We start from the raw sequence: 23009 nt of genomic DNA, 5'->3' as shown, positions 1-23009 counted from the left end.
GTCAAAAAAGGGAGTGTAAAATTCAATTTCTTAAAAAAATTCTCAAAAAATTCTCAAAAACTCATCCAAACACAGTATTAATCTTTAGCCAGAGGAGAGAGAGAGAGTTCCTTGTAAAAACAACCCATTTTGATTTCGTCCACTAAATTCTAACCTGCCCATCCTCTACACTAGCACAACTGCCAGCACCTTCAAACAACAACAACTGCCTGCAAATCGGGCACGACGAGTGCGAATCCAACCACGTATCTATACACTTGACATGGAACCCATGCCTACACTTGGGCAACACCCTCACCTTCTCCCCTTCCGCGAACTCCCCCAGGCAAATCGGGCACTCCGTCGCCGGCATCCCCATCCCGGCCTCGTACGCTGCCACCGGTATCTGTCTCAGCGCCTCCTTCTTCAGCCCCGTCGCCGCCAACCTCGACCCCGCCCGCCCCGGGTCCTCGTCGAAGCTGAACCTCCGCCCGCACCGCAACGCACAGCGCACGATCGAGTTTAGACCCAGGGCGCAGATCAACGCGCAGAGGAGAGCCGCTAAGATGATCACCATGTTGCTGTCGAAGTTGGCGTCCGCGACGTAGGAGTTTGTAGGTTTTCCGGTCGCCGACGGCGGCGCGGCGGCGGAGGAGGAGGCGTCGAGTAGGAGGCGGTGGAGGTTTTGGTGGTAGTGTATTCTCGCCATAGTTGGGTTTTATGAGGGTAAGAAGAGAGTTTTAGGAGGTGCCGAACCAGCGCAACAACAGTTGATGTTGATTGTTCAAGCTTGGTTTGGAAGCTGCTTCCAAAATTGTATTCGAGCTTTGGTTTGTTTATGAGACGAATCGATCACGAACGAGTTCTAATCGAGCTGCTTTAAAAGTATATATGCTCGAGCTTTGTTTCGTTTATGAGACGAATGCATCTCGAATGAGCTTCGATCGAGCTAATCACAAACCGATCTTGAGTAACTTCAATTTTTTCAGGTCGAGGAGAAGCGGCAGAGGTGGTGGTGGTGGTGGTAGTGTATTCTTGCCATAGTTGGGGTATTCTGACGGTAAGAAGGGGATTTTAGGTTATTTTATATATAGGAGTTCAAATGTTGGAAGGATTCCAGCAAGATAGAGAGGAAACGGAAAAGCCAAAAGGCATCTAATTAGTCACAAAAAAAAAGGACAAGGGAGGGAGTGAATAAGAACTAGTTGGGATTGGATATTATTGTGAATAGGGATTATGTTAAAATTGATTTGTTTGAGAGAGAGAGAGAGAGAGAGAGAGAGAGAGAGGGTGAGAGGGTGGGGGTGAGGAGAGAGAGTATTGGTTACCTGAGCTCCATTTTTACTTAAGAGATGAAGGTATGCAGAGAAGAAAGATCTTGGTGGTGGTGGTGGTGTGAGGTGTGTGCATGGGGTGGGGGAAGAATCAATACAAAGGGCTAGTGATATATGACAGAGAAAGATACACAAAATGACAGATTAGATATTTTTATTTGGGAAGGCAGTTAGACGGTGAGGTTTGAGAGGTAGGTGGCCTTTCGATTTCTTCAATTATTTCGAGGGGACACTTTATAAAACGAAGTGGTATTTTCTCCCAGATATAATTACTTTTTTCCGCTCTTTTGCAATTGGTAGGTGTTGGTGAGACGAAGAGCCGTTCATGTCTACGAGCTTTTTCAAATCAAACAACGTAGCAGGCGTTTCAAATTCGGTTCTTTGAGTGATGGATCTTCAAATTCAAGTGGCGATTTTGAATTGAGCGTTTCGCCGCGCTTTAAAAAAAGGACGCACCCGCTTATCGCGATGCGATTTTCGTGATGTGTGCCTACATATAGCGAGTGTACAATTTACTTGAATTTTTGTGTAGGCGTTTTGCTAAACAAGACCTTTAATACATGAACAATTCATATCATCAATAAGGGATGAATGAGCCCATAATGGCAAACCACACCTTATAAGGAACCTGTCTCTTCTATAAAATACTAGGGCGTAGAGTAAATTAAAAGTGTCTCGATCAGCTACCGAGCGAACACCTTGTCTAACATTAGAATGGTGTGTTGCTATCATGCTATGTGAACCCTGTAACCTAAATATACAATTTACACAGTAACATGATAAATATCTAGATGGATCGAAAGAGTAATTTTGTAACTTTTGCATATGTAGCAACAATTAAAAGTGGAAGTATTTCTAACCACTCCCTTTATTTTGGTCTTTTTTTTTTTTTATCATTAGGTTCTGGAAATTGCTTGCAAGCTAGCTACAAAATCCTTGTCCAAGATTAGTACATTCTAATGTTGACAGTGATTCATTGAACCATGGGTTTGAGCTCATCACCATCTTCGGATCACTGCATCAGCCAAAGAAATCTTTGTGGGTCGATATGTTTTGCCATGTTTTTTTTTTTTTTTTAATCCAAATGTTGTACGAAACTTCAATAGATCAATGGACGGAAATTAAATGGCATAGAATTCGTTATATATATTATTGCATCTTCAACATCGTATCGTCAAGTTAGGGTTATATGTTTTGGGTTTTCTTGGGCTGGGCCAAGTTCATTTTGGTGGGTTAGGTTTCTCTTTTGTGCTTATTGTATGATCTGGGCTTTTTAGGCTCATAGATGTTATGGGCTTTGTCCTTATAGAGGTGTGTTTGATTGTTTCCAACGGGCTGTATTTTTCAAACTTTGGTTAAAATCCTCTATCTCTTTCTCCTATTAATAAATTGTTATTTTTACCGATTAAAAAAAACATCCTATTGTCAAGTAGTAATTTTTAAAAGTTATCTGTATGCACTCCTATGTTATTCTTTCAACACCGTGGATATATCCTTGTATATTCTTGGGTTTTTAGTCTATGTTGGTCATGATTGAATAGACTAATAATGGCCAAAAGGGCATATAGTCGAATGGTATTTCTTGGTCCTTTCTTTGTGGAAGATCAAGGTTTAAATTCGTCAGAGGCGTTTGAGATTCAGAACTACGGATAGTTTTTGAACTCCTTGTGAACTAAACTTACTAATTAACTATCCCTTAAACCGCGCTGATGTATACCACTTGGAATAGACGAATAATGAAAAACACGTGCCGTGTGTGGGGCACTATCATGGCCTTAGAGTATCTCCAATAGGCTAAGCAAATGAGGGTTTTCAGCAAAATAACTAGCCAAAGCCCAAAAAGCCCTTACCCAACAGACTAGCTCCACGCTCGGGGATTTGATTGGGTGCTGCAATAGCTCGTTTGGTCTGGTGTGACACTGTAGCTCTCGTCTGTCGGCGATTTCTTCTCATGCTTTCACTTTCCCTCGCTTTCTCTCATCTCCCGCCCAACGGTTCTCTCGGTTTCCCTCCTTTTCTTATCTTTAGTATTTAGCAAGCAAATTCATTGCTGGGTTTGCTGAGATTTTTCATCCTCCTCAACATCAAGACAAGGAACGCCTCTCCCTCTTTCGAAATTACATGTTCTACTTGTGATTCGTGTTCAGATTATGTATTGTTTTCAACCATATCAATTTGACTATGAAATTGGAGAAGATTAGGTCTCAATAGTATGAAGTTTGACAAATCAATCTTTCAGGTTGCTTGGTTTGTATATTAGCTGTTTGATAAAATGTCACATTGAGCATTTAGTTTCCTTATTCAAAGAACAACTAATTTTGAGGGTGCAGCAGTATTCCCAATGTGATTTAGAGAAATAATGTGTTTTCTTAGGTTAGACGTGCTTTAGACGTGCTGGAATTAGCTGAACGGGCTTGAGGGGAAATAGGAGAAAGAATGAAGTTTAGAACAATAAAATTCAAGTTGAGATGATTGTGGAAATGTATGATATATATGAACTTATTCATAAATGAAGGGAAGCTATTAGCTGTTTACCGGTTCAAGGGAAAAAAAGAGCTGTTGCAATTACCAGTTCAAATGCCGTTTTTTTTTTGCAGGTTGCCATTTTTTTTTACTGGTTTCCCTTTTTTTACAGTTTTTTGCATGAACCAATTTCTCAGGCTGTTGGGAGCTTCATGTTAGAAAGGGCTAACTAAACTACCATTTGGACCTTTTGGATAGTCTTTGTGCCTAGGATTGGATTGAGGTTATTGGAGATGCTTTTAGTCACATATCTTTCAAAATGCTTTGCGTTTTCGCTCTCAATTCTCGCACTACGTTTGCACTTTCAATCACCGCTCTCGCGAATTTCAATAAGTTAAGAAGTGTTTCAACAACACTTTCACGTCCAAACTCGCACATGCAAATTATGTTACTTAGCTTACAGTACAGTTTTCTTCTCCATAGAGTTTCCACTGGAGACGTCAATTCCAGGCCATGTGGCCCGTTTGCAAAAGGGCATGTGAAGGCACAGATGTGCACTGATGGAGATCTGAATTCTAAAGCAAAATTGAATATGCTTACGAGCAAAATTGAATATTTCGTAAGCACTCTAACCGATATATAGTTGAGCTAATTTTTTGTAGGAACTCTACCTAAACTAAATATTCTGAACAAAACGAGTGGTTCAAATCATCTTTTTAGAATCCGAGACGGACCCAAAATCCATCTGTTCACGTTCATGCCTACTGTACATGAAAGTGCAGCTCCCAACGATTAATGTCTCCTCACTAAAATGGGATGACAACAGTATAAACTGATTTGGCCCACTTCAGTGCACCCAACTTGCTAGTGGGCCCCGTGATGGACGCACATCGGAGCAGTCCATGGCCCGTTCTGAAATGGTTAACCTTTCCGACAGGCAACATCGCATTTCTAAGAACAGTAAGTCCACAGACAGATTTGTGTGCGAAAATCTATGTGTGTAGCTTCATTGTTCTGAGAAATCATTGTTTCTTAGTACTAATATTATGGCGACAAGTTTCAATTATACTGTTGTAGGTGCGACAAATGTCAGGTTGGGTGATTTTTTGAGAACCGAGGTCTCTGTAGAACAGGGGTGCATTGCCAAAAAGTAGTTTCTGATCCGAGCCATTAATGTTGACAATCAATGATCTAAATTTCTTCTCCGTACCTGCAAATATGAGTCGCTCGTTGCCGAAATAAGTAAAGTTTTAAATTATTGACAGATAAGATGAACGGCTCATATTATGCATTAGACAGGTCCTGGGTCCGATTTTTCGGATACTTTGTTAGTACTCGTGGATTTGGGAACAGTGGGAACATGTTTTGACAGGATCGCAAAATTGAATTGTGTTGTGATTTGTTTGGTTCCTAAATTCAATAAGGAAAAGTCTTTTTAAAAACAGGATTATTCCTTGTCAATTCCCCTCCCTTCTCTTCACAATAAATATGCCTACAACCATCCGATGCACATAGATATCTCACTATTTAATAAACACACGTGTGTTAGATGGTTCTAAACAAATTGTTTCGTGACATACATATGAATCTATGCACATGCAAGTAGGGTTTCAAACGAACTGAGCTGCTCACGAGCAGCTCAAACTCGGATTTTAAGCTCGTTTAGTGAATAAGCAGAGTTCAACACTATAAAACTAGGCTCGGCTCATTTATAAAGGCTCATTAAATAAATGAATTGAGCTCAGCTCGTAAGGGCTTGTCTCTCAGAAACAAGCTGAGCTCGAACTCGAGTTTCGAGCTTGTTTAATGAACGAGTTGAGCTCATACACTTGAAAAATCGGATCGACTCGTTTGCACCCTTACTTTCCCTCCCTTTCCCTATTTGCACAAATTCCTAACCACCCCTCAATTTTGGCACAACATTAACCACACACATAATCAGCAAGTCAAATTAGGTCAAAATTGTAGAGTTTTCAGTTCCTGTTTTTGTGGTTAAACCCCCAAAAAGTCTCCTTTTCCACTTTGACTCCTCCTCCCCACTTTCCCGCAAAATTCCAAATTCGCAACGGTATATAAATGCTTGGTTGCAATCCAAAACCACCCGTCCCTCCTCCGCGAGTCGACGGCCGCCGCCGCCACCCGCCACCGTCGCCATTCATCTCTCCTACCTCCACAATCTTTACCCCCTCAACATCCATTCATTTGGGTTGCGAATTAAACAAACATGTAATTGCAATTACCAATGGAAAACCAAGACAACCCGAGCCCTAATCCCCATAATTACAACTCTAATTACAATAATTACGTTAATCATAATAATAACTGTACCAACAATGTGAATCCAATCTCCTCCTCTCAACATGCCTCGAACAACCCGTCGCCGACGACGCCGGCGCCGCAATTCACGACGTTGTTTTGGAACTCCGACGACTCTGCCTCGCCCTCCGTGTTCAAGGGGCTGTACCACCGGCGGGCCTTCTCCGACGGAAGTTTCCAGAGCGCCGGCGGCGGCGACGACGACGGCGTCTACACGCCGGGCTTGGAGGAGATGGGGGCGGAGGAGGATGAGCTCGTCTCTGCATTCCTCAATGAGGACAACGGCGCCGGCGGACAATTGATGGATCACGATGACGGCAGCAGCGGCGGTGGTGAGACAAAGAAGAAGGGTTCCCGGAGTATTCGCCGGCCGAGTTTGCCGGCCGAGTTGGTTGAACTATGGGACGAGGACCCCAAGCGCGTTAAGAGGTGCAATTCGTTTTCTCAAAAAAAGTCCAAGGAAAACAACCAAAGAACATAATTGCGTTCGAAACTGTTGGATATATGCGGGTTCACGTGCATCGAACAGCTACGAACACATTTATTACCGATGAGAAGTGCTAGGTACAAAGAAAATCTATCCGGAAATTATCCCGAATGAGCAAATCAATGGTATAGATACAATTCAAAGTGAATCTGTACCATTGATTTGCTCTTTCAGGATTATTTCCGGGTAAATTTTCTTTGCATTTAGCATTTCTCATTTCCAATAGTTTATTTTAAAATTGTTTTCCTAGAATTGGTGTAATCTTGGTTCTATTTTGTATAGAGCAATACTACGTACACAAATTTTGATGTATAGATACAGACACAAATGTATTATGAATACAAATGTATTTTGAATCATTTGACGTAGGGACTCTCAAAGCTGATGTGAGGCCCGACCCCACCCAATTTCCTTTTACCGTATAGTTTAGTTTACGTAGTTTTGGTAGATGTTTATAAAAGGTTTACATAGTTTTGGTAGATGTTTATAAAAGGTTTACATAGTTTTGAACCTTTTGGTAGATATTTATGAAGATCATTTTAAGCGTACTAAATTATGATAAATGACATTTTTTTGACAATGTTACTGCGTGTCATTGGATGATATGACAGCAATAATATCTCGATATTAATTTCTCAATTTATCAAGATGGTTCCATAAAACCTCAAATGAGTGAAAAATCATCCTACAAAAATTTCTCTCGTAGTTCGGCCCTCTCGACTTTTGATTCCCAGCTCCGCCACTAGATATACATGAAACCTTTATTAGTTCAACTATGTGTGTGGAAGTAAACCCTATTCTTCGAGATGATCACATTTTATTCGTTAACCCTATAAAAGGTTGCCCTGAAAGTTACTCCTATATAACCAATTTAGTACCATCTTTGATTTCAAACTTCTTTTGGAGGATGTGCTAAACGGGCTTGAACATTACCTTCAGAATTCTGGCAAACAGACGGTCTGCTGCTCGTTCGAAAGAGAGGAAGGTTCGGTACATGTTAGAACTCGAGCGAAGAATTCAATCCCTACAAACCGATTCGTGGAATCTCTCTGCACAAATCAGCATATACGAGGTTTGTCTAGCTGCATTTCTACTTGCACTTTTATACATCCATTCCTGGTTATTGATGAATGGTCCTTTTTTTCATACACTGAAGCATGAAAACAGACAGGGTAAAAGGTTGTGTTTCGACCCTTTCCTCTTGTACCCGGGCCCGTTTGGTTTGGCGTCTTATTTTCTTATAAACTGATTGAATTTGGACGCGACACCAAATGGGCTCTAAAACCTCATCTTGTTTTTCTGTGTGACATTTCTGACATGAAATTGGCTTTTTATGTTCTTGGGAATCATCCATCAAATGCATGTCTTGTAGTATGTGTTTATCAGTTCATAGACGATTCTTGGATGCACAAGAAGAAAAAATCAATCGCCACCCCAATCTTCCACCCATCTTCATTGTTGTTAAGCTTTTGCAGGTTTCTTTCTGAGAGTTCAAGATGGTATTGATAAATTCTTTTATTTGTTTTTTATCAAGAGACCTCTACCGTATCTTATTTTTTTCTCTTGCAAGTACACGCTTTTGTCCTTGCGCGCGCACAAAATCCTTCGAGTCATTCTATAGTAAGGTTATACTCTTATCCTGTTTTTGTTTTCCTATTCAGAGAGAGACAAGGGGTCTAAGCACTGAAAATGTTGAGCTCAAACTACGGTTACAAGCTATGGAGGAACAGGCTGATTTGCGCGATGGTAAGATCATGAGATCCTTTAAAATAAGACATAGAGCAGTGCTACATGTACATATACAGACACAGATGTGTCCAGAGCCGCCGATGCACCTGATTCCCACATAAAACACGTTATAACGTGCACATCAAACGGTTCTGGACACAGATGTATCCGTATCTGAGTCCAAAGTATTTTCCTAATACATGTACAATCTCCTAATCTTTTAAGAAGGAAAGAAAAGCAGAGTCCTCTGAATGCTGTTTCTTGGATGTGTATGTTGGGAGAAGAGGACTGTTGTTGAGCCAAACACTCGTTCGATGATTTTTCTCCATTTTTTTCTGATTCTTGTGCCAAAGCTTGATGAAAGAAGTACCGAATTTGCTTACTTCAATTTCTCTTTTTGTCTCTATGTATGTCTTTTCGTTTAATTTTGTTGATAACATGTTGTCTGGAGTTTTAACTGGATTCATGATCTTACGATACATTTCTCTTGAACAGCTATAAATGAAGCATTGAGGAATGAAGTCGAGAGTCTCCAGATTGCCAACGCAGAACTAAGAACTCCCACCGAGCCATGCCCCTTCGGAGCCCCCCAACGGGTTCCATACAGCCCATCAGCCTCCCCGTCAGCCCTAACGCCACAACCCCCTGTGCATTTCAGCCCGTTAACCTCCCCTTCAACCCTCCAAAGCCCCACGCATTCCACCCAACCATTAACCTCCCCTTCAACCGTCCAGCTCCCGGTGCATATCACGCCACCATTAACCTCGCCCTCAACCGTCAACCTCCCGGTGCATTACAGCCCGTTAACTTCCCCATCAACCGTGCAGACCATTCATTTCAGCCCGTTAACCTCCCCATCACTCGTGCAAACTGTGCCGTTCACTCAGATAGCCTCCCCCTCGACCACACAGACAACAACAACAAACCCAAGACCATCGGTTTATGCTGTTGCTCCGTTGCCACCATTGCATAAGTCCCGGTCAAGCATTATAAGTCGCCGGTTGAGACAAGCAAATCTAGTGACTCCTACCGAGCAGAATGATTCTTCCGGCGGCAATAGCAAAGGACCGGATGTCGTGAATGGTGAAGTTGCTCCTGTTTCTAGCAGCAGAAGTGGATCTGCGACTCCCTGATATTTCAATTGGGGACATCTGAATGCTTATATGACCGATATAAATTCAACTGGGAAAAAAATGCCCTGATCATTTATCTGATTCTTTAATACAGTACTGGTGCTATGTGCATGATCAATTCTTTATTCTTTTGGGAAGACACTATTTTCATAACCTCTTATCTTTTACGTACTTATGTATCTCAACTACGGAATATTACAGACATCAAGGTTCCAATGTCTCATTCAATTGATACTAATATTGTTGAAGTAACTCTCTCTCTCTCTCTCTCTCTCTCTCTCTCTCTCTGCGCGCGCGCGTGATGTCTTTCACAGTTTACTTGCTTATGATCATTATCTTTATGGGGAATGACTTTCACATTTCCTTTTGAATTACAAGTGAGAATAAATATCAACCCCAAGCAGGTTATTCCATCGCCTGCTGTTGGTTTGATGTTCATTTGCATGTCACTGACTGTATTTTGTGGTGGATTGCTGAGAGGATCGTTAGAATAGGAAAATGGAACAATCATTTGGGAAAATGACGGCCCAGAACGTGTTTTGATAATTAATACCCGCCAAGGACAAGTTAAAAACATTTGTTAATGCTGAAAATGTCCTTGGCGGGTATTAATTATCAAAACACGTCATTAGCCGTCATTTTCCCAATCATTTTCCTTGCAACTTTCCTACATTTCCTATCGTTCCAGAAAATCCTCCACAGATAATCCAAAACACCCTAGAGGTGCAGCGCACACGAGGCCTCATTGCTCCACGTACTTGAAATATTTCGCGAATCTCTCAGAGGGGGATGGTATGTGAAAAAAAATGATAATACTGAATAGAAGAGCAAAGAAACACCAAAAGAAGAAGATAGGAAAAAAACAAAGCTATTTGTTGATGCCACAAGAAACATCATGTAATACAGTCCTACTTGTTCATCAGGCAAGGCGGCAGATGGTTTACACTTTACAGTACCAAAACTCTCCTTTGTAAAATCTAAAATATATTCATACATTCTGAATGCATAAGAAAACCCTGGCTTAATACTAAAAATTCTACAAATTACACGTTTCTAACATAATTAGCAGATGTACAAACTTTGTCACCAACGTATTCACAATGCTTGAACCGATGAGCACAAAACGTAAGGCCTGCACTCTGGTGATTCAGTTGGGTTGCTCAAGGAGCTCGGAGAAGAGAGCACAGACTTGGAGCTCAAGGCTCAACAGGCTCGGCTAATTTGATAGGCAAAAAAAGACCCAAACTAGCTAGAGAGAAGCTCATGCCGATAGTCTGTCGGTTTAAGAACTTCATCTCATCACATTTAAGTTGGCAAAAGATTTGGTGCCATGCTGTAGACGTAGGACCAACCAAATGTTGTTTCGAGCCTCTGCATGACTTATTACCATGAGTACAATCGTATCTGCATAATAAAAAACAAACAGAAGAAGAAAATTTCAATGCGTTATGTATCTGATGCACTATTACTTTATTCAAGCAGTCAATGATTAGTTTTTTCCTTTCTCAAAAAATCCTTCCAGAAAGCTATGAAGAATTTATCAACGCAATAACTATGTTACTATCCTTCATGTCTACAAAACTTAGCTTGTTCATAGACTAAACTATCTGAAGGACACTAGATAACTAGCATATATAACCAATCCCCCGTGTTTTGAGAAACTCGCTTGAAAAATACAGAATGTATGGGGAGAAAGAGCTAATGTTAAAGGGCTTACCTCAAATATAATACAAACTGAAGACATTATTTTGATAAGTCAATAGCGTGTCATATTTCTCCACTTGTCTTTCAAATCAACCTGAACAAGAGAACCTCTCGTGTATGATACAAGGAAAAAGGATAGAACAGTAAGTCACTGCAAGTAACTACAAAACATTCTTACCTCAGTTCTTTCTTCAAATATTTCACGATACGCATTTAAGATGACCTTCCAGTTCCCCATACCAAGCCTTCAGAAGGAAGATACACAGATCAGTTGAGATAATTAAATTTCTCTTAAACACATCATGCATCTGCTAATTCTATCAGAAGATACGAGACCAACCCTTTTGGTGGAAAAACTCTGGCAGCATTATAGGCTCAAAACATGCATGCACAAATCGAAAGTGATGCTATAGAATGTGGATTATGTATCTTTCTTTCTTTCTATCTTTTTTGGATGAAATACACGATTTTACCTCGGTAAAACATCTGACAAGCAAAAACCAAAACTAAAGAACAACTAAATAAGACGGCTCTTTCATAGGACGGAGAAAACATATCTAGAAAGGCTTTGCCAGAATACAAAAAAGGAAAGAAAAAAGCACATACTTCTGCACGCCAGTCCTTAAAGTGTCTTCTTCCAGTATACTCCATTTCTTCACTTTTCTCCTCGTTGATATTTTTGGAGTTTCATACTTTTTCAGAGGAGAAACAAGCCTTCTCTTTGGTGTAGGCAAGTGAAGTCTACTTGCATGGTCAGCTGACCCTTCAGGTAAGGAGTCAATAGAATCATCCCACTGCAAAGTTGACACAAGCAATTTTGAACAAGTAGAAGAGATAAGTACCACTTGAACAATCATAGTGCATAGAGCCAAATGATGGCCGTATAAAATGACAAACATTATGCATGCTAGTAACTAGAACTACACAACATAGAGTTGTATACAAAGAAACAATATTTGAGAGCAAATTTCACTCTTTGAGCTTATATAAAATGCAAGTGATGAGAACAACAAAACATGAAATAACTACCTTGAAAGTGCGGGCAGTACCATTCCGTGCCATTAAGCTGGGTTTAGGCGCATCATTCTGATGCCCGGAACGTTGATTGTCGCAATTAGCCTCATTGGCAAGAGCAGCTTCAGGACTCGTGCCAACAGAAGGATTTGCTGCATCTACATTTTTCCCGTTCTGTCCTCTAACTGATGACTCCTGATTCATGTTTTGTCCATCCATGCAAGACATCACATTCTCTGCAAGCCGTAAGGCCTCAGGAAGAGGGTCTTTCACCACTGCTCGTAGCTCAGAAACACTGGTTCTGAGTGCTTCTTTTACTTTATCAATATCAGGAGAAGGTAGACACTTGTAGTAGTTAGATAACTTCCTCAAATCCAGTTCTTCTGTATCAGTGATCTTAACTCCTCTGGAAGTGCCAATGGTTGCACCTCTGGAGCGTTTCGTAACAACATGCTTCTGCCTAGGCAACACACCACCTCTCTGCGATTCTAAAATAAAGAACAAAATACTCCATTACACAATACAACTGCAAAACTCATAAGTTTGAGAAATGATTGAGTAGCACACTAGTCATCTAATAATATAAGGAGAACAACTGTGTTGGCTATCATGCTACACTTAGTCAAATATGCAATTGTTCTATGACAGGAAGCTGGCGATCATAGCACACGAACTGAAGCTATAAACACACAGAAAGAAAACCCTCAAATGCACCGTTGACCATAGTCTTTGATCACTTGCGCTTGCCATCTGATGTGGCACCAACTATCACTTTTGATTATGGGCATAACAAACACATTACTCATATCCAAGGGTAGTCAAATGTCAGATCATAAATGCAAAAGGTAAAAGCAAATGGTCAACATACTAATTTCCGCAAACAACACAATCTATATACAGTTACAAATAGGTTATGCATCTCTGGAATTTCTGAAGAAGGCACAGGGTTGAGTCATATGTCAATGAGATTGAAGCCTAACAATTCCAAGACATCTATCTATATACGCATATTCAAAGTGTTAGGCGTTACGAATCAAAAAGAGACAAATGCTAGCAATTCAAACCCGTAACATCAAGCAGTTCAAAATTCATACACCATATAACAATCATGATACAGCAACAAACTTGGCACAAAAAGTCACCTTTATCCTTCTCATTAACAATCAAATCCCGAGTTGAATCTCCACCTGCTCGATCACCTATCCCGCCCTGTCCCAAAACCTCCCTCATTGTATCCTCACTCACAGTCCCCGCCACGGCTTCAAGAAAAGACGGGCCCGCACTCTTCCACGCTTCATCAACATAAACCCTAACCGCCTCCAGAACACCATTCCCTCTGCTCTTTACCCGCACATTTTCGCAAACACTCGGGTCCCACACCGCCGCCTCAATATCATCCCTCCAACCTCTCAACTCATCACAAACCAACCCAACAGCCCTCTCAGACCTCTCCATCTTCCAAACCCTACCCCTCCATATCCTCTTCACCGCGTCGAAATACTCCTCCCTCTCATCAAGAAACCTCACCGTGCAATCCACAGCCACCGAACAATACGCGTGCTTCATCGAATCGCAAGTCTCGATCCCCTCTTGGTTATCTAGCTCCTCGATGCGTTCCAAAAACCCAAGAAGCTTCTCCGAGATTGAACCCTTTCTAATTATCTCTGATTCGATCCTGCGGAGAAGCATTGACTTCTTAAAACGGACGTTGTCGTCGGGGATAGGGAGGACGCGAAGGAGGTTGTTGAGCGTGCGGTCGTCGAGGGGTTGACGGAGGAGGTACTCGAGGACCCAACGAGCCACGTCGGCGTCCATTGGTTAACGCATGAACTGAGACGGATCAAATGGAAACCCTAATTCGTTGGGGAGTGAAACGGAAAAAGACGTAATTTTTAGAAGAACAGAAGCGAAATCGAGCTTTCTGATGTTTGTGTTTTGGGGAGAAATTTACCAACTAGTATTCGATTTGCGATCGGCACTCTCTCTCTCTCTCTCTCTCTCTCTAGGGTTTTGAAAACGACAAATTTTGATCGTTAACGGGCAAGAGAAGGGTACAAACACACGATTAAACTCTCTTTTTTCTAGTAGTAATTTTTTTCGGTATTTTTTTTATTTTCCCGAATTGTTTTTGAACTTTTAGTTGTAATTTTTAAAACTAATCATTCATCTATAAAAAAAGTGGATTATTGTTTAAAAAACATACATATAAGATGACATTATAGATTAAAGCCCCGTTCCATTTTTTCAAATAAGTGCTTAAAAAATAAAGACCTACTTTTAAACTTATAAATAATGGGCTTACGCGTAATTTTCATTTTTTTTACAGGGTTTGCTATCAAACAATATCCGTATTGGATATTTTTTTATTTCAGTATGCATGTTGTTTTTATGTTTGAAAATCACAAATAAGTACTTATTTTTTAAAGGGTCAATCGGAACACCTCTAAATGCTTTTAGTCATATTTTTTTACTTTTTAAACTCCTTCCGTCGAGATAGTTAATTAATTAAAAAAATATAATGTGAATCTAACAAAAATTCAGAAAAGACATAAAAAAAGAGAAAGGTAAAAGGGTTTAGGATAATGGAGTCTTATCAAAACTTTATACATAATATTGTTCGTTAGATACAAATTCTGAATAAATCACCTCAAAAACCATTAAATACACACGAATTCATATAAGACCAATTTGGTATAGGAAACTGATTTTTGAGCTCCACTTTTAACGTGAAGTTACTGGTAACTTTATAAACAAATTAGAGCGCCATCAGTAAAAAATGAGAGCGAAAATCAAAATCCTTTGTAATAATTTCTTTTGGTATCGTCATTATAACCTCATGCTGCGACAGAAATATTTTAAGGCTCCGTTCCAGAACATCTTCTTAAAAAATAAGTATTTATTTCACATTTTCAAACTCAAAAATAATGTAAATGAAAAATAAATTTTTAATTTTTTTTTTGCACCGTATTAAAGATCTCAATGAGATCTATCAAACAAGATCCATAGTGATAGAAAAATTATTTACATAAACACATGATTTTTAAGCTTAAAATTGTCATCTTACAAAATAAGTTCTTATTTGGGTTTCTGGAACCCACCCTAAATGTTCTTTACGAATGCTTAACTGAACACACACAAAAAAAATATTTTCTTCTTATGCTTCAGTTTCTCTACTTGTTTTTTTATTCATAAATCCATATTATGTCTTTTAATTGCTAAATCCAAGGGACCGACATCCCTTTGTATCCAATATCAGAAAGTTCATACCAGATAGTCTTAATATATAGTAAAAAAATTAAACTATTCAGTGATCTTAGGCAACAGTGTGTGATGTCTAAATACTTTTGCTAAAAGTATAGTACGTTTACGGAAATGTGCGGTAAACAAGGGCGTACCACTGAATTACTATTACTCTATAACCTAAGTCCAAGGAGATGGCCGGTGGTTAGGCCTTGAGACTTAGAATTTGCTCCGCTAAACTTTACAGGTGTCGTCAATTCTTTATCCAATCTACGGAATTTGATTCCAACTTTAATCAAGCTCCCCGCAAAATAACGGTGAAATTGAGCCCTCATAATTTATCGAAGCGCGTGTAAACCGACTTACACACCGAGTTATTAAAAAACAAACAAACAAAGAGTGCTCCTATATACTCCATTATAACCACAACCACTGAAGACAGATCCTTGCATTAATTTCTTGCGTTTTGCATTAAACCATGAATAGAAAAATTTAACCCCCTCTTCTACGTAAACACACGACAAGGATTTCCAATAACGTCAATTTCCCTCTACGTATAAAGAAGAAGATCAACCACTAATCTTCGGATTCCTCCATAAATTTTTCCCTGATCTGCTGCCGTCAGGTGATTCTCTCTCTCTCTACATTCTCACACTACGTTGATTCTCTCTCTCTCTGTCTCTCTCTCTCTCTCTCTCTCTCTCTCTCTCTCTCTCTCTCTCTACATTTCTCACACTACGTTAATGGAAATATGCTGACGATGTCTTCATTTTCCAAAAAAGTGGCAGATCTAGGGTTAAGATTTGCTGAATTATAGGGAATCCCTTTCATTATTATATTACCATGTCTCATTTCAATTTTTAACGGGCATGCCTTTTGCAGTTGAGCGCTCTCTCGTTGCACAGTTCGGATTCATTTTCAGGTTTTTGTTTCTGCATTTTCTATGATTAATTTCTCATTTTGCTTTGCCCTTTTCAGTGTTTGTATTGTGGCGTATCTGATTGATAATTGTTGTGGTTTTTAACGAGTAGATTGCGAGGAAGGGATTGGAGAGGCGGGGGGAATTAGATTAACAGTGAAGATGAGTGAGGGCCAGCGGTTTCAGCTGGGGACAATTGGGGCACTGAGTTTATCCGTGGTTTCGTCCGTGTCGATCGTGATTTGCAACAAGGCGCTTATTAGCACCCTTGGTTTCACTTTTGGTGAGTGTGCCCCATATTTTCGGCATTACAAATTTATATTGGCTTGTGGTGATCTTTGATACATTCCTTTTTTGTTTTGGTTTGTTTGAGACTAATTTGGTGATTGATCCAAGTTTATTCCTTCGATTACATTGCCCATGTATACAACGTCCCAACTCCCAATTAATTGACACGAGACGGGAGAATATATACAAAAATTGCATTCAGTGACAATTAAGGGAATTCTGGTATTTTCCGGTCATCGGTGTATAATTAGGTTTCCCTCGTGGAAATCTTATGCGGTACACAATAAGGAGGGGGCAATGGGAAATTCTGTTTGAAAGCGAGAATTTATAACGAGAGACATATCTATCCTTGTGTGGTTACTTACCAAAAAAAAAACCTTGCGTGGTTGATGGTAGGATGTGGACTCCAATTTAGTAGCCTTACTTTCTAAGATTGATCCTTCTAATGCCATGTTGAGTTGAATGAACTCACTTCGATCATGTCTTTGTTTGGAAATGTTGAAGACAAATACGTTCAGAAGGGATGCATGTAGTGTGTAAGGCTCCTGCCTATTTGCGGGCAACCTTACCCCCAAGAAATGAACCCGCTAAAGAACACATTTGACCTTTTTTAACCTGACGTGACTCTTTCTTTGTCTTTTAAAGTGGCATTGTGCATTCTGGCGACCTTATAGCAACGCCACATGTTGCAGAGCACTGACTTGACCCATTAATGGTCATGGATTCAGAGGAATACCCTTTTTCTTGGTAGGGGCAAGCTACAGAATGATTAAGGCTAGCTACACAAGCTACTAGACTGATAGCTAATAGCGACCAACTCCTTACTTGATCCAGAACTGCAGGAAGATGAAGAACAGGCGAGGGAAAGGGCAACCACATTATACGTACCCTGCTTACAACCTAGATAGTTTAATATCGGCTAGAATTAGATGCCTCCATCTCTCGATAAGAATGATCAAATGATTCACAAGTTCTTCTTTTAATGGTGGCATTACTGTTTCCATGTATTATGTTCTCCCCGGCAGCATATTGACGATAGCTATCATTGTGAGGGATTTATCTCTTTATTTACCATCATTAAGCCATGTGGGAAAATGGTAGTGCTCTATTTCTTCACGTAAGTTTACGCTTCCCATTAAATGTTATGCACTAGGAAGTTAAATTCCACAACATACCGTCCGGATACTAGTGTCACCGTTGACCAGATTGAAGGCGTTAGCAATCCCTAGGACTGGAGTCAGGGGATGGGCTGTGATTATAGATTGTTGAGCATACATCTCGTCAGGTTTAAGTGTTTTTTTACTTTAAAATTTAAGAAACAAAAAAAGGAAAGCAAAAATGCTATATAGAGCTGATTTTTATGCTAGATTAGATAGTAAAGATGGAGAGACGAACATTTATAAATTAGCAGACCCCAATTGATTGGGACACAAGGCTTGGTTTGGTTTGGTAAAAATGCTATAGAGCGCTAAAATCAGTACCATATAAAAGCTTCTTGACATAGAAGCCCAGCACCTTTGATCTTCAGTACTATTGGGGGTTAAAAAGGTGAACACTTTCTCTTAGTGATCAAAGCTATAGGCATATTTGGCTAAAGACCTAGAGTCCTACCTGTTGTTGCTTTAACATTGAGTCCCGGCTGGCAAATGAGGCTTAGATTGTTGGATGGATGTGAATAGGGTGATTAAAATGCCATATGATTTCTAAGCAAGTATTTAGTTGTACATGCATTGAACTTTATGGGTGCTCTCTACACCTGAGTTTTGATTCTGTCATTGTATCTTATTTGTTTGTTGCTTCAGCTACAACTTTGACGAGCTGGCATCTTCTAGTCACATTTATTTCGCTTCATGCGGCTTTATGGATGAAATTGTTTGAGCACAAGCCTTTTGATCCAAGAGCTGTGATGGGCTTTGGCATCCTTAATGGGACTTCCATTGGACTTCTCAATCTTAGCTTGGGTTTCAACTCTGTTGGTTTCTATCAGGTGTGGTTTGAAATTGTTGTTCCGACCACTTAATCCGTTGACTTCTGTAATGGTGTTACTGCTGTTATAACTTGAATTATTTTGGTTTCCAAACTCATTATTTTTTGAAATCATAAATTATTTGCTGGAAACAATCATAAATTTGTTGCATTTCATTCCTTTGGTGACTGTATTTGTTCAACTAGGACTGTTTGTGCTACTAGATATGGGAAGGGCATCGTGCATGCTGTATATTGTTTTGCATCACATAAGCCATTTGTTTCTTGATTGAGTGGTGACTGGTGATACTGAAGGACCACTGATATGTCGTCATGAGATATTTTGTCTCGAATCTTGATTGTACCCTGGTCACAATCATATCCTTGAAGTCGGTAGTTCAACTTGTAAAATTCTGTTTTTAAGTTTTGATTTCTGACCGTTTTCTCTCTCATTTTCTTTATAGATGACAAAACTGGCAATTATTCCCTTTACGGTTCTTTTGGAGACTATTTTCTTCAGGAAGAAATTCAGGCAAGTTATACATAACATTAATCGTGTAAGTGTGTTGTTTTATCTCTTTCTTCTCTTCTTATAGAAGGCTTTTGTATTTAAAAGCCAAGCACTGAGTATCCTTGGGTTTGAAACTGTTTGTCATTAGTTGGTCCCAAATGACGTCAGCGTATGAAACTATGAAGTGCTTCCGACATAAAGTGCAATTATATTGGGCAACTAATGACGACCAGTCTTTATTGAGTGATCTTAGTGGCTATAGCTTCTTTTCAGTTGTGTTCCTTACTTATCTCGTGTACCAATTAAATATGATGAAAAGAATGAGCATGCTTGTCTTCATGATGTAAAATAATTTTTAAGTTGTCTGTTGAGGTAATTACTCAGAATGCATGTGCAGCCACAGGAGAACACAGTTGTTTCTTTCTAGTTCTGTATCCATTTTGTTAGTGACATACCGTGCTTGGATTTAAGGAAGTTCAGTCACCATGGAATCTAAATCCATGATCAAGTAATGTTACTTTGGCCCAATTAGTCTGGTGTTTAAGTTGATCCAGTTTCTGTTCATATTAAACTTGAGAACTCGTCGAATTGAATGAAAGAAGGACGAAAATCATTGGATTGATCGTGTCGACGACCTAAAGTTGCTTGCACTGGGAAGGTGGAGATTAAACATTTTCAATGACTTCTCCAGTATGTCTATCTCAAGTGTTTGTAACCATGGCTTAAAATCTGTTTCAAACAGGTTCACGCTCACTAGCCTACGAGTGAGGCTGCTATTACCTTACATATCAAAATATCAAATCAGGGAGGATAATAGCTTTTAAGAACATTCTGCATGGTCGGAAGGAGAAACTATTTCAGAACCTTTAGGTGAAAGATTTAGATACAACAAAATTAAAGACATCAACCTCCAGAAAAAGACAGAAAAAGAGCAGAAAGACAAAACAAAAAGAACACCAGAGGGAAAGGATGTACAAATTATCTCGATACGGTGATATCTAAGCCTTACTTTGATCCTATTAAGAAATGGCTCCTGTGGTCTTCTCCAGAAGGCTCCATGCCAATTATGAGCTTGTCATGCTTTCTTGGTGAGTTGGGTTGAATTTTTTTACATTCGCGTGCCACAAATTATCAATGTTTTGAGCATGATTTCGTTTGTTCCAGATTTTATTTGCCCAATCGTGAATGGATCCGCTACGGAACCCTCTAGGTCTTCCACCATTATTTTATCCCTCACACTTGCCTGTCAAGCTATGTGCATCATTCTTTAAATTTGTTCGTCTTTCCAGCTATACCTGCTCTTCTGTGTTTTCACAGCGTTGCAACTTCAAATTGTCTCTGTGATCTTTTTCTTTCCCAATTTTTTTCTTGCGTATATGTGTACATTCAGATGTACAATTTTAGTGTTCTGAAACTTCATTATCAATTTGTTCACAGTCGGAATATCCAGCTTTCACTTGGTGTCCTACTTTTGGGTGTCGGGATTGCAACAGTGACTGATCTGCAGTTAAATGTTCTTGGATCTGTCTTATCTCTGCTCGCAGTAGTTACAACCTGTGTTGCCCAGATTGTATCCTCAGCTACCATTATATTGGTTTTTTGCATGATTCCTTTTTTCTGTTTTACACACGCCCGTGATGGAATAAAGCAAATTAAACAATTGTAGTTTATCTAAAAAATGAAGCTTGTATCATCAAAGATTAATAAAAATATTTTTGCCTTTCAAAAAAAAATAAAAAATGAAGCTTGTTCTCCATTTTGTTTGAACGCCAACTAAGCAAAAATAGGTCAGATTTTGATGTACGATGAATTTTCTCGTTTTCATATTCTCTTGCTGTTTAACACCTTAATTAATTACTTCTAGATGACCAATACCATACAGAAGAAGTTCAAAGTTTCTTCAACCCAACTCCTCTACCAATCTTGTCCCTATCAGGCAATCACTTTGTTCATCACTGGACCTTTTGTAGATTGGCTTTTGACAAATCAGAATGTATTTGCTTTCAAATATACCCCTCAAGTGCTGGTGAGAATTCAATTTTTTCTCCCTCCCCCTCCTTCTCCCTTAAATTTTGAGTGAAAATGCAATTTTCTCTCCTATGGTCTTGATTGCAGGCCTTCATTGTTCTATCCTGCATGATATCAGTCTCCGTGAACTTCAGTACGTTTTTGGTAATAGGAAAGACATCTCCAGTTACCTATCAGGTCTTAGGACATCTTAAAACGTGCCTGGTTTTGGGCTTTGGCTATGTTCTACTGAGCAACCCATTTAGCTGGCGAAACCTTCTAGGAATCCTCATTGCTGTTGTTGGGATGGTAATCTATTCTTATTGCTGTACTCTTGAGAGCCAGCAAAAAGCCAGTGAAGCATCAGCCCAACTGTCCCAGGTATTTCATTTTCTTTGCTTTCCCCTTCCCTGCATTTTCATAATTTGTTTCCTCTTATCATTCAATAAATGGAATAAAGGTGTACTCTCTCTCTCTCTCTCTCTCTCTCTCTCTCTCTCTCTCTCTCTCAAAATCATAGGCTGTGTTTGGTTGTTTTTAGAGTTAGATTTCCAGAATACATTGTGGAAAACCCATCTGGTTGACAAATTTCAGAACTTGTTTCAAGAGCTTTCTTTTTTAAAGGAACCCATTTTTTAAAAAGAACACCAGAAAAAAGTTTTCTAATTTTACAAACCAATTTACGCTTGACGATAGAGTCTATATTTGCCATGGAGTGTTTGTGATTTCAAGTGTGGGATGCACTCTACTTTCCCATCCTCACCTATTTAATCTTGGCATATCACTTTGTCATAGGTTTTAAAAGATCTGGGTTACTAATGTCTCTCTGCTTGAATCCTTCCAAGGTAAAGGAAAGTGAATCCGATCCGCTAATGAGCGTGGAAAATGGAGCGAGCATCTTAAGTGACGGTGTTGTTACGAAAGCCCCTGTGTGGAGTTCGAACAAGGACCTGGAAGCGTGAACCTTACTGATATCTTTATTAAATCAATACGCTAGTTCTAAACTTGTAGACTAAATTGTTTGGGCGATGAAGATGTCGCTGCTAGGATCTCGATGTAATATTGCGTAGCACATAAGTGGCACTTTTCGACGGGATGATTGAGTCTGTTCTAGAGGTTGGCAGAGTTAAAAGGAAATGCAGTATGTAGTAGCAGTTTTGGCTGTTAGTTTTGCAAGAGTTGGGTGTGCCAAGAGAAATGGGATTGCAATGTTGTCACCCTTAAACTGCTTGATTTTTTCCCCGGAAGAGTTCATCACATTAACTCTTTGGTATGTTGAGATTGTCCTTCCTTTCAAGGAAGTGCACGAGAAATCTCTCTCTCTCTCTCCCTCTCTCTCTCTGGTATGTTGAGATTGTCCTTCCTTTCAAGGAAGTGCACGAGAAAAATCTGTATGTTGAGATTGTCCTTCCTTTCAAGGAAGTGCACGAGAAAAATCAATCTCTCTCTCTCTCTCTCTCTCTCTCTCTCTCTCGCAAAGCATACGGTCTTTAGGCTAAGTTTGGACAAACTTTTCCGAAGGATTTTTGGACTTTTTCGACGAAGCAAAAAATCCAACTGTTTATGTTCAAAGTAAAGGCCTTTTGGGGGGAGCAAACAGCCAAACATCACGTAAAGAGACAAAGAAGTTAGTCCAAACAACTTTTCTTTTACTCAATCAATTTTTGTGAAATAACCAAAATGTTTTTAAAAAGTTTGTTCAAAGACACCCTTAGAAGAGCAAACGACAATAGCAAACGGGCTTTCAATGTACTATTAGGAATTATCTTTTACTGCAAAAAAATCAATCGTTTCCTCATCCTACAGCAATGTCACATTAGTTGCAGATAAAACAAAAGAAAGCATCTATTTATTTATTAGTACTTATCTTTAACCGCAATAAAATTAATCTTTTGTTCATCTTACAACAATGTCACATTAA

At 39.5% G+C, this 23009-nt stretch overlaps 4 protein-coding genes across 7 annotated transcripts; 2 read left to right on the top strand and 2 right to left on the bottom strand.

The window, feature by feature from the left end:
• LOC131335273 (RING-H2 finger protein ATL72-like) lies at positions 1–1505 on the bottom strand. The gene has a single exon (XM_058370559.1). The coding sequence runs from the start codon at positions 686–688 to the stop codon at positions 143–145; it is 546 nt and encodes a 181-aa protein (XP_058226542.1). The 5' UTR covers positions 689–1505; the 3' UTR covers positions 1–142.
• A 4238-nt stretch (positions 1506–5743) lies between these two features.
• LOC131324245 (transcription factor RF2b-like) lies at positions 5744–9677 on the top strand. The gene is made up of 4 exons (XM_058356136.1): positions 5744–6521; positions 7519–7651; positions 8241–8325; positions 8803–9677. Exons 1-4 carry the CDS (start codon positions 6019–6021, stop codon positions 9438–9440), a joined length of 1359 nt encoding a protein of 452 aa, XP_058212119.1. The 5' UTR covers positions 5744–6018; the 3' UTR covers positions 9441–9677.
• A 620-nt stretch (positions 9678–10297) lies between these two features.
• Positions 10298–14210, bottom strand: LOC131332911 (uncharacterized). Of its 2 annotated transcripts, none has more exons than XM_058367230.1 (6): positions 13301–14210; positions 12174–12646; positions 11751–11938; positions 11323–11389; positions 11158–11238; positions 10298–10844 (listed from the first exon to the last, which is right to left on the bottom strand). In XM_058367230.1, exons 1-5 carry the CDS (start codon positions 13971–13973, stop codon positions 11197–11199), a joined length of 1443 nt encoding a protein of 480 aa, XP_058223213.1. In that variant the 5' UTR covers positions 13974–14210; the 3' UTR covers positions 10298–10844; positions 11158–11196. The 2 variants fall into 2 exon arrangements, with proteins under 2 accessions (XP_058223213.1, XP_058223208.1); XM_058367225.1 differs by having other exon boundaries at positions 10298–10811; positions 13301–14195.
• A 1629-nt stretch (positions 14211–15839) lies between these two features.
• Positions 15840–22401, top strand: LOC131298312 (UDP-xylose transporter 3). 3 transcript variants are annotated; one of them, XM_058323696.1, is made up of 9 exons: positions 15840–16023; positions 16281–16320; positions 16430–16600; positions 18408–18592; positions 19035–19102; positions 20519–20651; positions 20946–21107; positions 21197–21469; positions 21934–22401. In XM_058323696.1, exons 3-9 carry the CDS (start codon positions 16480–16482, stop codon positions 22048–22050), a joined length of 1059 nt encoding a protein of 352 aa, XP_058179679.1. In that variant the 5' UTR covers positions 15840–16023; positions 16281–16320; positions 16430–16479; the 3' UTR covers positions 22051–22401. The 3 variants fall into 3 exon arrangements, with proteins under 3 accessions (XP_058179679.1, XP_058179695.1, XP_058179688.1); XM_058323712.1 differs by lacking the exon at positions 16281–16320 and having other exon boundaries at positions 15884–16023; XM_058323705.1 differs by lacking the exon at positions 15840–16023 and having other exon boundaries at positions 16026–16320.
• The last annotated feature ends 608 nt before the right edge of the window (positions 22402–23009 follow it).

Source organism: Rhododendron vialii, chromosome 1a (assembly GCF_030253575.1).
Source record: "Rhododendron vialii isolate Sample 1 chromosome 1a, ASM3025357v1".
Classification (NCBI taxonomy): Eukaryota; Viridiplantae; Streptophyta; class Magnoliopsida; order Ericales; family Ericaceae; genus Rhododendron; species Rhododendron vialii.
The sequence above is the reverse complement of the archived record's forward strand: the minus strand, read 5'-3'. Positions and strand labels throughout refer to the sequence as shown.

What these genes read in the sequence shown, in the direction of transcription:
- LOC131335273 (XM_058370559.1), bottom strand. Translation starts at nt 688, where the DNA reads ATGGCGAGAATACACTACCACCAAAACCTCCACCGCCTCCTACTCGAC.
- LOC131324245 (XM_058356136.1), top strand. Translation starts at nt 6,019, where the DNA reads ATGGAAAACCAAGACAACCCGAGCCCTAATCCCCATAATTACAACTCT. An exon ending in GACCCCAAGCGCGTTAAGAG is followed by an intron (nt 6,522 to 7,518) that starts GTGCAATTCGTT and finishes CATTACCTTCAG; the next exon opens with AATTCTGGCAAACAGACGGT. An exon ending in ACAGGCTGATTTGCGCGATG is followed by an intron (nt 8,326 to 8,802) that starts GTAAGATCATGA and finishes TCTCTTGAACAG; the next exon opens with CTATAAATGAAGCATTGAGG.
- LOC131332911 (XM_058367230.1), bottom strand. Translation starts at nt 13,973, where the DNA reads ATGGACGCCGACGTGGCTCGTTGGGTCCTCGAGTACCTCCTCCGTCAA. An exon ending in GTACTGCCCGCACTTTCAAG is followed by an intron (nt 11,939 to 12,173) that starts GTAGTTATTTCA and finishes TCAACTTTGCAG; the next exon opens with TGGGATGATTCTATTGACTC. An exon ending in TATTTGAAGAAAGAACTGAG is followed by an intron (nt 11,239 to 11,322) that starts GTAAGAATGTTT and finishes TCTCTTGTTCAG; the next exon opens with GTTGATTTGAAAGACAAGTG.
- LOC131298312 (XM_058323696.1), top strand. Translation starts at nt 16,480, where the DNA reads ATGAGTGAGGGCCAGCGGTTTCAGCTGGGGACAATTGGGGCACTGAGT. An exon ending in TTCTTCAGGAAGAAATTCAG is followed by an intron (nt 19,103 to 20,518) that starts GCAAGTTATACA and finishes ATTTGTTCACAG; the next exon opens with TCGGAATATCCAGCTTTCAC. An exon ending in AATATACCCCTCAAGTGCTG is followed by an intron (nt 21,108 to 21,196) that starts GTGAGAATTCAA and finishes TCTTGATTGCAG; the next exon opens with GCCTTCATTGTTCTATCCTG.